Genomic DNA, 17728 nt, shown 5'->3' with positions numbered 1-17728 from the left:
GTGTAAAACATTTTGAATGTTGTAAAATAATATGTTCAAGACATTTAAAGGACAGACAAGGACAGACATAGAGACAAGACAGGACAGGACAAAACAAGAAAATGCGAGTTATGATTTATGTCATTCATTTCTGTTCTTCTTCTCAAAACAGAAAAGCAAACGGTTTTCAAGATATTAAGGATTTAAACACCCAGATGGCCAGTTGAATAAAACACCCAACATTTTTACAATATGAACTGATACAAATACTACAGTATGTGCAGGTGTTTTAGACAACTATTTGGCCAGAAGCATACAGTATTAGACAACACAGAGCAAATACACCATGTTTAGATCTGAATGACAATCGTTGACCAAATGAAGTTTGACCGGTGATTAGCCTAATTACATACAATTTACAAAAGTTTGTTTATTTTTATTTATTTAAAATTGTGTTCAATTTGTTTTGATTTGAAGTTGATTTCATGTATTGTTTTGATTTTTAAATTGTGTTCAATTTGATATGAAGTTGATTTCATGTATTTTTAAGTTGAAATATGGAGATAAAACACATCTGATAGGCAGTGATGACATACTGGTCATTACTGGACATGTTTTTTGTTTTGTTTTTTGGTTAAGCTATTGCGGTTCTTGACAACTTCATATGGCCAACACAAAAACAACCTCCCTGCCAAATCCAACATCACTTCCTGTTGCCGGTAATCATATCCTGAAATGGAGATCAGTTCACTGTTTTATATACCGTGGGAAACGACACACAGTCAAACAGGGTGCTTCACTGAAAAGTAATTCTGAAGCTAAATTAATTATGCATACGAGGACATACGGCAATACACTTACCGGTTATACGTATGTGTCATTTCCCTCTGTATATTTACGGGTGTAACACGGGACAACGCATGCAAACTTGGAACTCCCCCTGTATCAGTGGCCAGAGGTTGTAGTGCCGTGGTGAAGTGCTGTTGAGTCAAGTGTAGTAGGAAACACCATTGGTAGGTAGAATTTGCTGCCCTAACAATGGCGAACCAAGCAAGAATGGGTGGAGCAGCACGGTGTGTGTTAACCACTTAAACCCTAGTCTTAGAGAAACGACCAGAGTTGCAACTGTACTTGGACCGCTTTTTTCCATTTACACCAAATCTCTCCCCCCAAAATAGCCGATCTACAAGCTCACTGTGATCTGCTATTTTTGGCGAATGTTCACCACAGAATTGAGATGCTGAGGTTCAAGTGGTTAACAATGTGTTAGCAGATCAATAACAGAAATTGCTTGTGGTACTGTATACCGAATCACCGGGTCATAGAGTGTATTTATGGCCAAACTCCAACCATCTTAAGGAACACAGTCACAGACAGACGACAACAAAACTACACCAATCAGTACAATACAATGACCTTTGCGCCTTCTTGCTGAAATGGAAAACTAGAAAGTTCCCTATGGAAACGTTGTGGTGCACAGTGGTGGTGCAACTGTACCACTGTACATAACACGTCACCATAAATAAAGGTCCTCACTTTTTATTCTGACTGGCTCAGGCACATTAGTCCTGTAGGCAACTCTGTGAAATATTGATGAATACAATTTCTCTGGTTTTGCGTAGAAGCAGCATGCTACACAAACATTTCTACAACACTGCGTGGACAAGCTGAGCTGCTGTTCCAGTGCTAAAGTTCAGCTACAATAGTTTCCCATTCAGAGAAAACCTGAATATTCCTATACCTGTATATGTTTATCCATTTGATTATTTTTGCTGCCATGTGGAATACTATATTCTGATCGGTCAATCAAGGCACTTGTGCGGTCTGTTATTTCCTGATAGCAGACCATCCGTTCTCAATAACAGACTGCTGCTATCTGAGAAAAGCTTGTAAGCTAATATATAATCATTTTAAATCAATATTCCATGTCAAATTATTGATTTTGTTCATAAGTAGCCATGTAATAATTGGCATAACGTACAGTGAGGAAGTCGTTATTGGAAAATGAATCCCTCCAGGGTGAAGCAGGACCTCTGCTTTGCATTAGTTCCGTTTCAATAACGACCACCTCACTGTACATTATCCCTTATACAGTATATTGTCGATGTCAGCTGAAAACCTTGTATGTCCAAAATTATTGGACATAAAAAATAATATTGTTATTTGTTTAACCCATTAAAACATGAGGCCGATTCTACAAATGCCTTCCAAATCACTAGTTCGCACAAAATGTTCAAAAGTAGCAGATGTACAAGCCTGCAGCTGTGAACTTGTACATTTTTGAATAGCCAACACTAAAATCTAAAATGACATAGAAGCTTTTCCGGTTTTAATCGATCTACAACCTCACAAGTTGTGATCTCGTTGGATCTGTGATTTTCACCACTTTTTTGTGTGACACAAAAAAAACATCAACATTTTAAATATGGAGATACAAGGTTTCTTCCCGGCAGCAACAATATAAATCACTTCACAAGACTGAAAGATGCTCAGGTCGCACTCAACCCAACCATATTCATTATTCAATAGCCGATCATGTTGATAGATCAGCTATTTTTGGAAAAGATATTTAGTTTAGAGTGAAGACAGGATGGAGCCTATCCGGTCAACTAAGTAGCCTAATAATGTTTAAGTGGTTAAGAGTATATAAATAAGGAATCTGATTCTTTGAAACTCTCTTATCAGTGATTTAAGATAATATTTACCGTTAGTGACAAACATTTAGCAACATACTGTAGGACCGCAATGATTCACATTATATTTTTTGATCATATTTTACAATATTTTCCTGTGTATTGTGTACTTATTACAGTCAATGTACTTTTTCATTTATATTTACAATGGTGTGAATCAAAAGAGTCGTTGAATATACTGACATTTCACTTTGAGAAAGAAATATGCTAATTTACTGTTAAAACTGCTTTAAAAAGGACCTAAGTGACAACTACAGTAGTAAATTCATCTTTTAAACTTGATGGAGTCGGTAAGGCCTTATTCACATTAGAACATTGGCAGAGTGTTGTTAATGTAAATTACTTTTAAACTGTTTCAAGGTCTTAATCAATGAAAATGAACAATCTTCTTAAGCACCAACACTTGTGGTTTAGGCTTGGAAGGATGGCCCAAATGGTTCCAATAATTCAATACAGTGTTGTTTCCAAACTGTTCTATTAATGTTCCGACAGCTCATTTGAGAGTAATTGAAAAGTTACAAGTTACTTTCAGCTGATGGAATCAATACAGTCTTGGACAGGATTAATTGTCACCAATGTTGTTTGTCAGCTTTTGGTTCCCTTTCAGCACTAAGAGTATTGAGGATTTGTTGTGCAACTACCTTGACTAATGATGAAGAATGCCCTCTGGGTTTAGAGTATGTATAAAACATAGCAGTGCTCAAAAACCAGGGCTGGGGAACCCTTCTATCAAGCATATACCAATAGCTTTTTATACTACCCAGCGATTCCTTTGGATCTTCTCTCGGTGCTAAGCAGAAATCAGCATGCAAAATATGAGAGGAAGGGAGAAAGAGGAAGAGAAAAGGAAAACACATAATATGGTCGTGTGAATAGTATTCACATGGCCATTTTTCTCTGATGTTACATTCAGGTGGTGGAAAATTAAGCTATGGCCACCATATGATCAATGATGCGCACTATGGTTCGTCTAAAGATAAAAAATATAATGTAAGAGAGCATAAATCTGGCTTAGGTTATTTGATTTTGTTTTGATATACTTTATTGGCCCTTAGTTTGGTGAAATTCCTCCTCTGTATTTGATCCATACTAGGCAGCACTAAGCAGCTGCACAGTGAAGCGCCCTGTTCCTTTTAACATACTGTAAGTCTTTGTATATCCAAAATATAGGCCTTATTGCTTAGAGTGTTTAAGTGTGGATTCTCAATGGAACTGTTAAACATACAAATAACTTGCAACATGTTAACACTCCGATTGCCCAGGGTTATTTAATCCATTAAATCATAGCGCCCAGCGATTTATAGCAACGGCGCACTTTTACCGACGGACTGGATGTTATCCAGGATGTGGATGTAGCAGCTAAATGTAGCCAAAACACTCTACAACCTTGTTGGTCGAAACATGGCAGTTGCCTTTTTAATTTAATAAAGGCGTTCCTCATTTTGAGTGCCCGGATCCTCTCTTTTTATCTGTGTCTTTAATGTAGTTAATTTGTAGACATTAGTAGACATTGCTGCAATTAGGCTACCTTTCTCCATTGGGACAGACATTAAACTTACAGACTCTAGCTTTAAGCAACCGAGTCTGCTGCATAGATAACATAAATACTGTACCAAGCAGACTTGAATTAAATTGAGACTTGATGAGCCTACGAGAGGGTCTGCTCACTACTTCACAGCAAAATCACCAGAAGGCTTGGCGTTGAGTGCGCTCTGGGATTCCCCATAAGGGAAACGCGCAAGTCTCCCTGTCAACTGTGGTTGATGTTGACATAATATTACCTACCTAAATTCACACTTAATTTACACTCTGGAGGGTGTAAGTACCTACCTACTGTCAGACTTTTGTTACATTTGCACTGCACTCACGGCCTGGGAATGCGATGGAGAATGAGTGTTAATCACAGAGGGGATAAATGGTCTGAGGGGAAAACACACACACACCCACACACACAGAGGGACTGAGATAAAAGGAGAAGTGCAAATGTTCTGGCCAGATTTCTCACCAAGAAAATACACATTCTGGAAAATGTACAGGTCTGATTATGGAAACACAGGACTGAATTTGAAGAGTGTGTCTGAGTCTGTGTGTGTGCGTGCGTGCGTGTGTTTCTGTGTGTGTGCGTGCGTGCGTGCGTGCATGCGTGTGAACTTTGTAAATTAATATACTGTAGGCAGTGTTCTGAATGACTTTAGTGCATGTCCAGGAATTGCCAACTCCATTCCAATGCTATCCTTGAAGCCAGAAGGTTACGGTGTCATACTATATCATATTCTTACATGAGATGATAAGCAGCTTGTTAAAGCTCCGATTACATTAGATCTATTGATCGCTTCTGGACCACGACAGAAGCCACAATGTTCTACATGCCTGCATGCCATTTCAACTTTTACATGCCTGGGATGTCTTTTGGGGCCAACAACACAATGTTATCTTGAATGTTCTTGTAAATTACATATAAGTTATTAAATATTTTACAAATGTATATGTACACTATATCGTGTTTTATCCGAATTATGGTAAGAATCTGGCCACGGTTGACTTTTTTACAGTGTTGTCATGAAGAGACACTGTGAAAAGTACAAAGTGAAAAGTGTATACACTGGTTAGTACACGCATGCACAGGGAAAACACTACAGGAAACAACACGAAAGACAATGAAACACAGGTTGATGATGTTGACAACTGTTAATATGATATGAAACATACAAAAAAAAAGGCCCTAAGAGATCGCAAAAGTGGGTTAATGGAAGTTAATTTATTACAGTTATCCAGCCTTTAAATGTAATCTGCTGCTTCCTTTTGCAATATCACTCTGGAAGACTGACTGTAGTGGCTAGGAAGTGAGATCTCTCCAACAAAATTTATCTGCACCATACACCGGATTAAAAACGTGATATGATTTCTACTAAGTCTGGTGTTGTTATTACAAAATGGCCTCAGTGAAATTGTATTCATTGTGGGAATGAATAATGATATGGATAGTATTGAGTATTAGGTCATGATTGAGTGAACATCATGAACCAGTGATATTTCTGTCATTCTTTCCAAAGCAAAAAAAAAGTATATATTTGAACTGTTCTGGCATATTTAGCCCATTGAACTCACCGTACATTCAACATTACTGCTGACCTTTTTTTTTAAGAATGTGGAAAAATAAAGAGATTTTTGTCATTTTAACATTCCGTTTTTCAGCTCATAAACCCACCATCAAATTCTCTACTTCTGGCTGCTGATTCTGTTTGCATTAAAAAATACAAGACACTTGAATTTCGTTCATAAATAAATTGTTTTTCCGGGACTATTTTCAGCAAGTCTTGTCAAATCAATCTGCACTTAAGCATGCATTAATAAACCGACTATGACCAAATAAATGTTGCAGAATCTCATGTCTAAGTTTCACTAGACTGAAATTAATGAAACTGAGTGGCCTCCCCACAAATAAATCAAACCAAGGTATGCTTTGGGAAATGGTCATCAGTAAGACTGGGAATCATAGTGAATGAGCTAAACATTCCAGAACAACTGGCATCTATTCCAATGTTTTGCTGGTAATTTCCTTCCCTCCTTTATCATTCCAATTCTTCAAAGAAGGACAAGAGATGATGGTAGAACTGAAAGTAGAGACTAACTACTACAGAAAAACACACAAAAAGACAAAGACAATCAAGAACACCTACGCAAAACACATAAAAGACAAACGAAATGAAAAGAATGAAAAGACCACACACATAATAACACACACCTAAAACAACACTGATGCAGAAAACCCACTTCACAAACACTATAGAGATACAATGTCAGAATACATAGGACAAGTCCTATGTCCGACAGACATGTACAGAAAAAAGAAGGGGAAAAAACGAGGCACTCGTAAACACAAAATCAAACCCAAACGAGGAGAGAGAGAGAGAGAGAGAGAGAGAGAGAGAGAGAGAGAGATCCCAAAGTGAAAGAGCTTATTGAACAAGGTCTAAACAGTGATAGAGAGCGGACAATCAGAGGGCTAATTGACTGCTTGACCTTACTGAGCCATGCATATTTCATTTTGTGAGAGGTCAAAATGGGCAAATAATCTAAGAGAGGAGACGGATCATAAATTGGCAACAACTTCTTAAGTATGTACTATCTACAAAAAAAGAAGAAGCTATTATAACAAGATCCATTATTTAGAAAACAGAAGAACCCTCTTAAAAAGAAGAACGTTCTGCTCAGTTGGAACACTGGCTAACAGAAAGCCTAGTGTTGCTCTATCTCTTTGAAGAACTACATTCCATTAGTGTTACATACATACAGTACATTGACTGCATGGCCATTGTGGCCTATCTACGCATATTAATAGAGCTAGCTAAATGTCATTCATATGACATTGAATGGTCATTGATGGCCTATATTTGGAATGCATTGATAGGCAAAGACAATAACCTCACTGTTAAGTATTGAATAATCGGTTTCAAGAAAAGGATGAAGAAAGACCCTATGTCCTGTTTACTGTTAGCGTCAATCTGTCCTCTGTCCAACACCCCAAGACTGTGGAACCACTAACAGAAGTGAGGAGTGCTATAGCTGCCCAAAAACATGCACACTGCCTGATTAGAACTTGGAATAAGACTTCTATTACATTTTAATGGACGTATTCTGGCACTTATGTTTATTTTAATATATAAGAAAGAACAGTAAACTGAAGGAATATCAAGGATCTCTGTGTGTAGGACTTTGACAGCTCAATGCTTGCTTACCTTAAGGCAGCATCAAGACAGTTTTCAAGCAAGTCTGTCATTGAGTCTGTCTGTCTGGTCAGTCGGTGTGTATACGTGCTTCAGTCACCAAGTGCAGTTTTGTGAACAAATATTATTTGAACTATCATCGAGGTCTGCACCGTACAAATACAGTACATGAAGTCTTGACCTTTGAACCACACTAGGCACTGAAAACACAGTTACGTGATCAGGGGAATAGCACTTCAGTTCAGACCCATAACACGCCCACAATGCCACATACTGGAAGCCAGCTTTGTAATGCATTACTTTCGTAAAATTTAATTGGGAATGTCTGGCTCAATGAAAGCCAGCACCCGAAATGTGCTCTGTGTTTCGGCGCGGTATGTGTCATAGTGTACTATCCAGTGACCTTTAACAACTCCCTGCTGACCCCAGTGACCTTACGCCCCATTGTTCTACACTGCATTCAGTGTCACAACCGTGACAATTAAGGCAGGCCAATTGATCTATAGAAAACACTTGATATGTACATATTACGTATGCATATTCTTGTGCACGTTCGGCACTGTATTCCGGATAGTACTTTAGCTTTTAGCTGAAATTAATATTCAATGATGACTTAAGTTCAGCGCATGACAACATGTACATCATATCAAGCACAGCAATATAAATCTATAAAACAATTTACTGATGTATTTTCAGAATTCATTCAAGAGGGAAAGTCCTAAAAAAGAATGCAGTGACTGTCGCCAGGGTTTAGGTCTGTGAGGTCGAGAGAGTGACACAAAAAATAACAACAACACAATAAAAACAAAATACACGAAAGGAAATAAAAGAAAGCCACACGACGAAACACCAACACAACACTCAGACGGCATTGAGAAGGACAGGGACACGGTGTATAAGGAACATGTAAGAATGAATATAAGCCCACATACAAACGCGTGATATGACACAACCTGAAGGGAGAAAACAACAACACACAGGCACATCAGACAACAACAGGACCCACGACTGTTCTCTTCTTCTTCTTCTTCTTCTTCACTGCTTTGTTTTTGTTGTCGTTTTGTTATTAGTAGTTATTATTAATTCGTTATTAACACAAGACACTCACTGTAAACCGCACAAGCTCTTATACACAAACACACACCCAGGCATGCTTGTACACACACGCACTTGCACACACACACACACACACACGCACACACGTGCGCGCGTGCGCACAGCCGCACACACACTGCTGCATTGGTTGACCGTTATGCATTAAGCGGTCTGAATCGGCCCACAAGGGCGTACTCAAGAACATGCTGCTTGAAGTGCCTGCACAGTAAAATTGTCAGTCTTAATGTAACTCTGAGCAAGCAACTGCAAATGTAATCTACATTTGCACGCTCAGAGTTACATTAACACTCAGACTGTGTATTCATTTACACGTGAACACCCAGGCCTAACCATTACGGACGCTGTAATGTAGTCCCTGATTAGTTTCCCCATAACTCTATTTTCCATCTTGTACATTTTGTATGAGTAAGTGTTAAGCAAGCATAATGGATGTTCAGTTAATTGCAAGATTATCGTTGAGTTCATAAAACTGTTAGCCCATAGAAGTTGGATGGTTTGGCTGTATAAAATATCTTACTAATTACAACGATGGGACTGTAAAATATATAAAACTAAGTGCTATACCCAACCTTAGCACAGCTGTGCTTTACCTAATGTAAAGTAATACTTTAAATTCTCACATAATTCTCACATTCACACTTTCACTCAGTCACATAGAAGACACGCCAGAGATGATATTTAAAACGCCACTGAACATAGAGACAACACAGTGGACACAGTGGCGTAGGTTTGTGTTTTGTAACCATATGCACACACGGTGTGCGCGAATGCAGGTGTCAGTGTTCAAGTGTTGGTGTCAAAATGTGTATGTCACCGGCGAAAACCCTATTTTCCAAGTGAGCAGCCGCAAAACATGCTACGGTATGTCATGTTAGTAGGATGACATATTTTCCTGTAGGTTTTGATAAAGGTTCGACTAGGCTAAGGGCTCTCTCATTAAATTGTTTTGGTGTTACCTCTGTTGGCCTATGGTTTGATCCAGGAGGAGGTGGAGTTTGCATTGAGGTCCTGCTGTAACAGAGACCCTTCCAGCTTATACCAATCCTCAGTCAGAGGGGAGTCTGGGCTGGTTGCCAGGGCCGCTGCCTCTAGTTTGTTGTCTACAAGGGGGGTTTTAGGAGTTTGGAAGGTGTGAGGGAGTGTTTTAGTGCAGGTAGTTGGTGGTGGTGGTTGGATTGAAACAGTACAAGACAAAGGAAACAAATTAATTGAGGTTGCCAGGTTTTCAGAAATAAGCGGGAGATAATAAGAACAGACCCAGGGTAAAACAATAAATAAAGGCAAAGGACGAAGGGAATGAGGTGCACCACAAAGGAAAAGAGGAGGGGAAGGAATATATGGATTCAAAGACGGGGCAGAGAAGAAAAGGAGCAGGGAGGTGTGGATTTAGGGGAGGGGAGGGAGTATCATCAAGGGGGGGGGGGGGGGTGGGGGGGGGGACAAGACAAAACAAAAGTTAGGCAGGAGGAAGGGGAGAGAGAGATAAAGAGAGAGAAAGAGAGAGCGAGAGAGGGGAACAGGGAGAGAAAGAAAACATAAGTGACAAGAAGTCAAATTAATGCATGGTTAACTGTCTTGACTGATTCAGAAGACAGAGAGATGTGAGATCATTTATGAGCATGAATGAATGTGTGCAGACGAGACACATAAAAAAACCCAAACAAATCCAGACTGCATGGAGAGATGGACAAATAAACACTCTGAGACAGAGCTGAGAGATATGTAGACGGGTAGAGGGACAGAAAAACTGTGACAATTGTCCCATATCAACATGGCAGCCATTTTGCTCTTAAGTCATAGTCATACCCGAGTACGACATAAGAACAACATGTCCGCCATGTGAATACGGAACAACAGAAATAAAAAAAGATGATACCGAGCTGTGATGGAAACAGAGACAACGTGGATGTGAAGAGATGGAAACAAACAGAGCAGAGCAGAAGAGCTAAAATGTACTGCAGTGTGCGTGTGTGCGTGTGTGTGCGCGCGTGTGTGTGTGTGTATGTGTGTGTGAGAATACGCATGAATGTTTCATCGTTAGCTGTGAATGGGGCCTCCTGTCACGTAAGCAGAGCTGCGGCTCCCACAGTTCTTATGTTAGATATATAGGCTCTCGACATGTCTATCTGATTAGTTGACAAAATGTTCCTCTCTCACCACGGATGAGGAAATAATGAAAGTGTATCTCATACTATGCAGTGCACTTATCTTTATCCCGGTTGCACAAGCCTGTTTAGCGCATACATTAACTGAACAGAGGGGGCCAGTATGGTCCCATATTGTCTCTGACGTGTGGCTCGTGTTGTGCGTAAGCAGTGCGTGTTCATACATCTATCCCCTGGTGGGAAACGTACCTTTCCGCACATTCCCATCTGTGGCGCGGAATTCCCTGGGGTTGAGCAGGAAGCAGGCGCGGTCCTGTTGGTAGCGTTCCCGGGTAAGACCGGCGCTGCCGCCTCCTCTCCCGGCGGGGCTCCTATCGTCTGGGCTCAGCACCTGGTCGATGGTGGGGCAGTCCTCGTTAGCCAGGGCCGCGGAAGCTGCGTCGCCGTTCTGCTTGGAGTCTGGAGGTGGCGGAGACAGCGGGGAAGCGACATAGGGGCACATAGCAGAAACACAGCCAGCATGAAGAGACATGGAGAAACACTTGGCTGCATGTCACCATTGTGAAATTGTACGTGACGACTAATTGTCGCACAAATAATTGCAATTAACAATTTAATTGTGTTTTTGTTTCATTAAACACTGGGAACATAATGGATAAATAAGCTAATGAACAAATAAGCTAAATAGCCTATACAAATAAATGACTGACATTTTTAATAACTTTATACTTAAATAAGTATAAATAGACGATCTTTTCAGATCTGAAAATGTCTGAAAATATATGATTTTTTTCCCCGATTATTCAAATAATTGCGATTAGACGATTATGTAATAATTGTGACAGACCTATAGAAACACTTTGAGATACAATAGTAAAGAGCATTCCTCAGAGAAGAGGTTTCCTGCCCGCTCGCGGGAATTGCACATGTCATAAACAGGTTAAGTTAATTGTGTGTCCCCTTTCACAAAAACGCATACATTTTTGTAAAACTATAATAAATCAGCGCAAATCATCTTCTTTGAGCGCAACTTTGAGAAACAAAGCAGTGTGGTTCGATTATAATGACACTTTATTGTCCATTAAAAGAAAATCCCTGGGGCGTGTATATTGTGTTTACAATGTGCAATTTCCGGAAGGACTAATTATTATTTAACCACTTGAACTCTAACCTCCCTATTTGAAAATGTCTTTAACCTTTTTCAAAGTCTGGTGTGGGTTTTATCAATATTGAACCAAAAATATATACGTATATTAGACTGTTCATATGTTCACTCATTTCAGGTTTAATACAAGGTAACCAAGCAAACAAATCCATTTGTGAATAGACATTTTGGTGAGACACTGCAATTACTGAATTTCCATCTTCTTGTTTTTGACCACATATTTGCATACCACTGCGTAATTGTTAGTACAAAGTGACTATTTTGGCATGTATCCTGTCACAGTTACTTATGACATTTGATTCTCCAACATTTTGGCACGGTGACATTTAGTGTTTATAGACTTTTGGGACAACTGTTTCAGAGATCATGAACACATCTTGACATTGTGGTAAGCTGGTGCGTTCAGAGCAGAGAGAGTTGGTGAAGGACATGAAGGCTGCAGGGTGACTAGATTTAGGCCCAGCTGTCATATCTAATATGACATGAGCTCCTGCTCCAGAAATCTACACGCACAACCTCCTGGAAGAAACCTTTATGGAGGAAGTGTGGAGGAACGCCAGACAGGGAGGGATGTTCAAAGTGCTTATGTAATAAAACCCCATTATTACTGGCTCTCTGATGACTTAAGATAGTAAAAAGAAAAAACACATTAAATGTACATTATTGCCGTTAGTGAAGCCTGGAGTTCGGGCATGGAAAATGCAAGCAGAGAGCCAAATCATCCTCCTAATTTCAGTCACAAAGAATATGTGAAGTCAACCCGGGCCGAGATGCATTAGTCTGTTTTAACAGATAATTGAGTTCATTTTCACTGGCGTGGTGTTTGTTCGTCACTGACAGATGGGCGCCTCAAGGCGACTGTGGGCCAACAGTTGATCATAAATTACACATGACTTCTGATGGGCCAGCAAGAGTGGCTCCTCCAGAAGAAACAGTGCATCACTTCTTGACTGCGCTACATTAACTCCACCACCTGTCTCTGCATTTCCAGCCATATCCACCAGTCACCACTTAACCTCGCAGAAGAAGCTTGGCACACTTCAGAAAGGCCTACATTTGGGTTGATAACAAACTTAGGCAATGTCACTCACATACCTCTATTTACTCAAAATAATTCAGCTGTTAATGTAAATAGCTCACCTCTGTTGATCTCTATGATCTCCTCTTGGGCGAGAGGGCAGTCACCCCCTAAACCTCCGGACCCGATCACTTCGCCCAGGACATTTCCCAGAATCCTATGTGGCGACGCGGTAGCCATTGCCAGGGCATCTGGTTTACAGTAGTTGGGGGAGCCGGGCTGAGGCGCTCTGGGGATGTGTTTGTTCTTCTTCTTGGGGAGCTTCTGCTTGGCCATGGCCAGGCTGTAGTACATGCCAAAGTTATTGACGATGACTGGCACAGGCATGGCGATGGTCAGCACGCCGGCCAGGGCACACAGAGCGCCCACCAGCATGCCTGACCACGTCTCGGGGTACATGTCTCCGTAGCCCAGCGTCGTCATGGTGACCACGGCCCACCAGAAACCAATGGGGATGTTCTTGAAGTTGGTGTGGGCACTGGCCGTGGGGTCGTCGGGGTCGGCGCCGATGCGCTCGGCGTAGTAGATCATCGTGGCGAAGATGAGGACGCCGAGGGCCAAGAATATGATGAGCAGGAGGAACTCGTTGGTGCTGGCCCGGAGGGTGTGGCCCAGGACGCGGAGGCCGACGAAGTGGCGGGTCAGCTTGAAGATACGGAGGATACGGACGAATCGGACCACGCGGAGGAACCCCAGGACGTCCTTGGCAGCTTTGGAGGACAGACCACTGAGACCCACCTCCAGGTAGAAGGGCATGATGGCGACAAAGTCGATGATGTTCAGGTAGCTCCTGAAGAACTCGATCTTGCTCGGGCAGAAGGTGACGCGGAGGATGACCTCGATGGTGAACCAGATGACGCACATGCCCTCGACGTACGTCAGCCAGCTGTCGGTCACCACTTCATACACGATCTCCTCGTGGGTCACGTTGCCCACCGTGACGTTCTCCGTCTTGTTGTAGATTGTGTTGAAGGCCTCGTGCGTCTCCATGCAGAATGTGGAGATGGAGATGAGGATGAAGAGTAGGGAGCCAAATGCCACATACTGTTGGGAAGAGAGCAGAAGGAGAGACGGGGCGTGACAGAGGACGGGGAGGGTTGGGAGAGAGAAACAGATGAAGAAAAAGATGATGAATCAGCGACAAATGCAAGTACAATGCAAGCACAATTTCAGTGACCTTACACTAACCAGACAGCAACAACTGGTGGATGTTCAACAATGAGTTTCAGCCACTGGAGGGGATTTCTCTGTGGAATAGAGATAAATACGGACTTGCATGACGCCGGATTACATGCTTAAGTGACTTAATTGTTGACCTTCAGGCTAACCTAGTGGCCTGTAAGGCTGTAATGTTTGTCATTGTCATCTATACCCAGTGGTTCTCAAAGTGGTCTCCGGGGACCCCCCAGGGGTCCTTGGGGGGGGTTCCATGGCAAAATATAGAACAGTTTAAGGTCACTTTATTTCACAGGCTAGAAGTTAGCCCAATGAGAGAACGCATAAGAATGACTATCATTTACTTCCTGCATCATTCTTCCACATCTCCCCACCATGTAGAAATGCATATTGTGAACTAAATCTAATCCAACAACAAAAATCTTCTGTTTTGGTTTTTACCAGACATATGGTGGTCTGTGGCCTAAGCCTATATCGATTTGTCCTTTTGTCCACTTTTCGTGTCTTCTTAGCGTGTTATATGACAGTTTCCCATGTCTTTACACAGTGGGTAACACAATAAGACAACATGCATTATAAACCTGCAGAGGCCAAACACAAATGGGAGACGTTGCCTGGGCAGGGTGAGACCTACTGACCATATTGATACTGCAGTGCCAGAGAGAAATGAAGGAAAGGGAGTGTAAGGATAAGCCAGATGAATTATAGATACATAGACATAGTGCAGCAGAGCACATGCTCAAAGCCTCTAACAATCTAATGCAGTATTTTATGCAGTATACTGTATATCTGTGTTAGCAGTGTTGCAAATGTAACTCATTTCGGTTGTTCTTCTAACTATAGAATAATTTGCATGGTCCAAGTGCATGATGTTTATGTCTGCAACAAGAAGCAAAATCATGGGGAAGTGCCAATGAAATGCATCTGTGTCCATACTGTTTGTCAGCCATAGATTCCATCACTGTCTGAATTAACCACACCGCCATCACTTTAAGTAATTAACAATCCCTTCCTCCCTTACAGAGTATTGTGGTCGGCTGCATAATACCCATACTAGGATCCGTTAGCGTCAAGCTGCCAAAACTATCTCCTTAGGGCAAAATATCTTGGATGGAAAACAAAACAAAGTATACCAATATACCAACAGTGATCTGCATTCTGCCTGGACAGTTCAGTCACTGAGATGAAGAGTGACCGCCCCTCTCCTTGTTACTCTTTACCGTCAATCTTAAAAGACACGCTCACTTTTTTGGGTCATTCACAAATCAGTGTGAGGCTGCGTATGCAGTAATCTTCATTTTGCTGTGAATTCCCATCAGGGGTCGCCAGAGTGGATCATCGGTTTCCATCCGTTTCTATTCTCTGCATGTTCCTATGGTCACTCCAGCCACCTGTATATGATTGATTGATTGATTGATTGATTGATGATTGATTGATTGATTGTGTGCTCTCTCACTGCATCCATAAACCTCCCCTTTGGCCTCCTTCCTCTTGCCTGGCAGCTCCATCTTCAGCATAGTACCCAATATACACCTCATCCCTCCACCGCACATGTATAAACCCTCTCAACATCACCGTTCTTGTTTATCCCCAAATATTCCAACCTGGACTGATCCTCGAATATATAGGTAGGCCTACTTCTTCCACCATTGGCATGATGATGAAAACCAGTTCACTTGGCTGCTGCACACAGTTGCTACTCTACTCAGTCTGCCCTGTAGTGGATATTTATAGATGCAGTATACTTCGTGCATTACCAAATAAATAATAAAGCACAGACATAGCCAGAGGAGGAAAAGGGAGAGGTAATTTATACTTGAGTGGAGGCTATATACAGTATGTAGGATGTCTGAGTGCCCTCAGTGTATTGTATGTGTCTACTGTATGCATATTTCCAGTGTTATGCACAAACATAATATCAAGAGCTATACAACACAGTGACGCAAAAATGAAAGAAAGGAGTGCTGGTGTGATTCTTCTTTCAGGGCCTATGCAGTGTCTTCATGACAGACCTTGCATGAGTATTATATTTCATTGTTTTAACCAATCTGTACGGTAGAGGATGTGTATACATTACAATATAATTATATAACAAATCTGCAGTGGCTGGAGGTGGTCTCCCTACTCTTCACTTGAGATAATTGTGACACTGGTGTCGGATAGGACACCTAATGGTTAACACTTATATAATAAATGCAGGGAATCGTCGTATAAATCGCCACGTGCGTTGCAGACGACCCGAGGGAGTGCAGTGCCCGGCATCCAGTAAGCAATATTGTATCTGAAATGGTTGCAAATCCCTGGATTAGGTGCGAAAGTAGTACCTTCCAGGAAAGGCAATATGAGGTTCTACCATACAGAGAACTTATGGTGTTAAACTGGCCTGGCATTTGTCATGCCGGAGTTATGCTGTGATATTCTGTAACATGAACCTCCAGTTACACTACTCTGCAATAATCATATTTTTGGAGTGAAATACCATTTGGTTCACAAAACATTTGGTGCTTGGGAGTAAGTAGTTTATCTATATCTACTTCAGGATCAATAATTGTCTATGTACAGTATCTATCTACAGTATTTACACTTAATAACTCAGTGTTAGTCTCACTTCAAGAGTGTAAATTATTATTACACTCAAATGAACACATGTGCATCATGTCTGTTGCAGGTTTTGTTTTCCTCTTATCCAGCTGGTCTCAACTCCCCTGATACTCTCATTATCTCGCTTTCTTTCACACACACACACACACACACACACACACACACACACACACACACACACACACACACACACACACACACACACACACACACACACACACACACACACACACACACACACACACACACACACACACACACACACACACACACACAAATGCCATATTGACCCTTTTTGGGGACCATTTCTAAGCCTATACTTTCAACATCACCGCACAAATAAGTCGGCATAACTCCAAACCTAACCACTAAAACCTAACCATAACCGAAGACTGAATGGTTACCGAAGCATGGTAAACCGAAGCATAATGGTTTTCGTGGTAAACTTAACATTTTGAATTAGTGTTTTTATCGAGTTTTCTTTTCTTAGTTGTATTATTGCTATTACAGCACCTGTTGTTCCCCTTCATGTAAAACATATTCTGGAATAACAAGAAAATATCTTTCCATCTTCTCTCTTTCCCTACCTCTTTTCTCCTCATTGCTAGTCGGGTGTCTGACCTACTTTCCTTCGATTATGGCAGTGCTCTCCTCCTCTGTATCGCGAACATGCGCACGCACACGCACACGCACACGCACACGCACACGCACACGCACACACACACACACACACACACACACACACACACACACACACACACACACACACACACACACACACACACACACACACACACACACGACTGTCGTTCAGCCACCCAGCCACCCAGCCCTCCACCCCCACAAGAGCTCTCGTCGGTCCCACGGAAGCAGGATAGCACCAGAGGGACCTGCTCTAGAAGACGCTCCCTCATTGGCGGAGAACAGAAGACGCTCCCTCATTGGCGGAGAACAGAAGACGCTCCCTCATTGGCGGAGAACAGCGGAGAGAGCCTTTGTGAGCACCAATCAGGGTGGTGTTATGTTGTTCCTCATGTTTAATGGTGCTGTCGGTTTCTTTGTGTTTACAGTGGTGTGTTCATGATAAG

The 17728-nt window shown here is 41.6% G+C and overlaps 1 protein-coding gene across 1 annotated transcript in view; it reads right to left on the bottom strand.

Moving 5' to 3' along the window:
* The window catches only part of LOC310874286 (voltage-gated potassium channel KCNC1-like), a gene marked incomplete at its 5' end in the record, with an annotated part of 58156 nt that overhangs the window by 11757 nt on the left and 28671 nt on the right, over nucleotides 1-17728 (bottom strand). Inside the window, 3 exon segments of the mRNA XM_083787024.1 lie at nucleotides 9472-9615; nucleotides 10870-11079; nucleotides 12926-13907. Of these exon segments, the coding sequence (XP_083643150.1) occupies nucleotides 9482-9615; nucleotides 10870-11079; nucleotides 12926-13907 (1326 nt within the window). The 3' untranslated portion in view covers nucleotides 9472-9481.

This window comes from Protomyctophum parallelum (genome assembly GCF_964188405.1).
Source record: "Protomyctophum parallelum genome assembly, chromosome: 17".
Classification (NCBI taxonomy): Eukaryota; Metazoa; Chordata; class Actinopteri; order Myctophiformes; family Myctophidae; genus Protomyctophum; species Protomyctophum parallelum.
The sequence above is the reverse complement of the archived record's forward strand: the minus strand, read 5'-3'. Positions and strand labels throughout refer to the sequence as shown.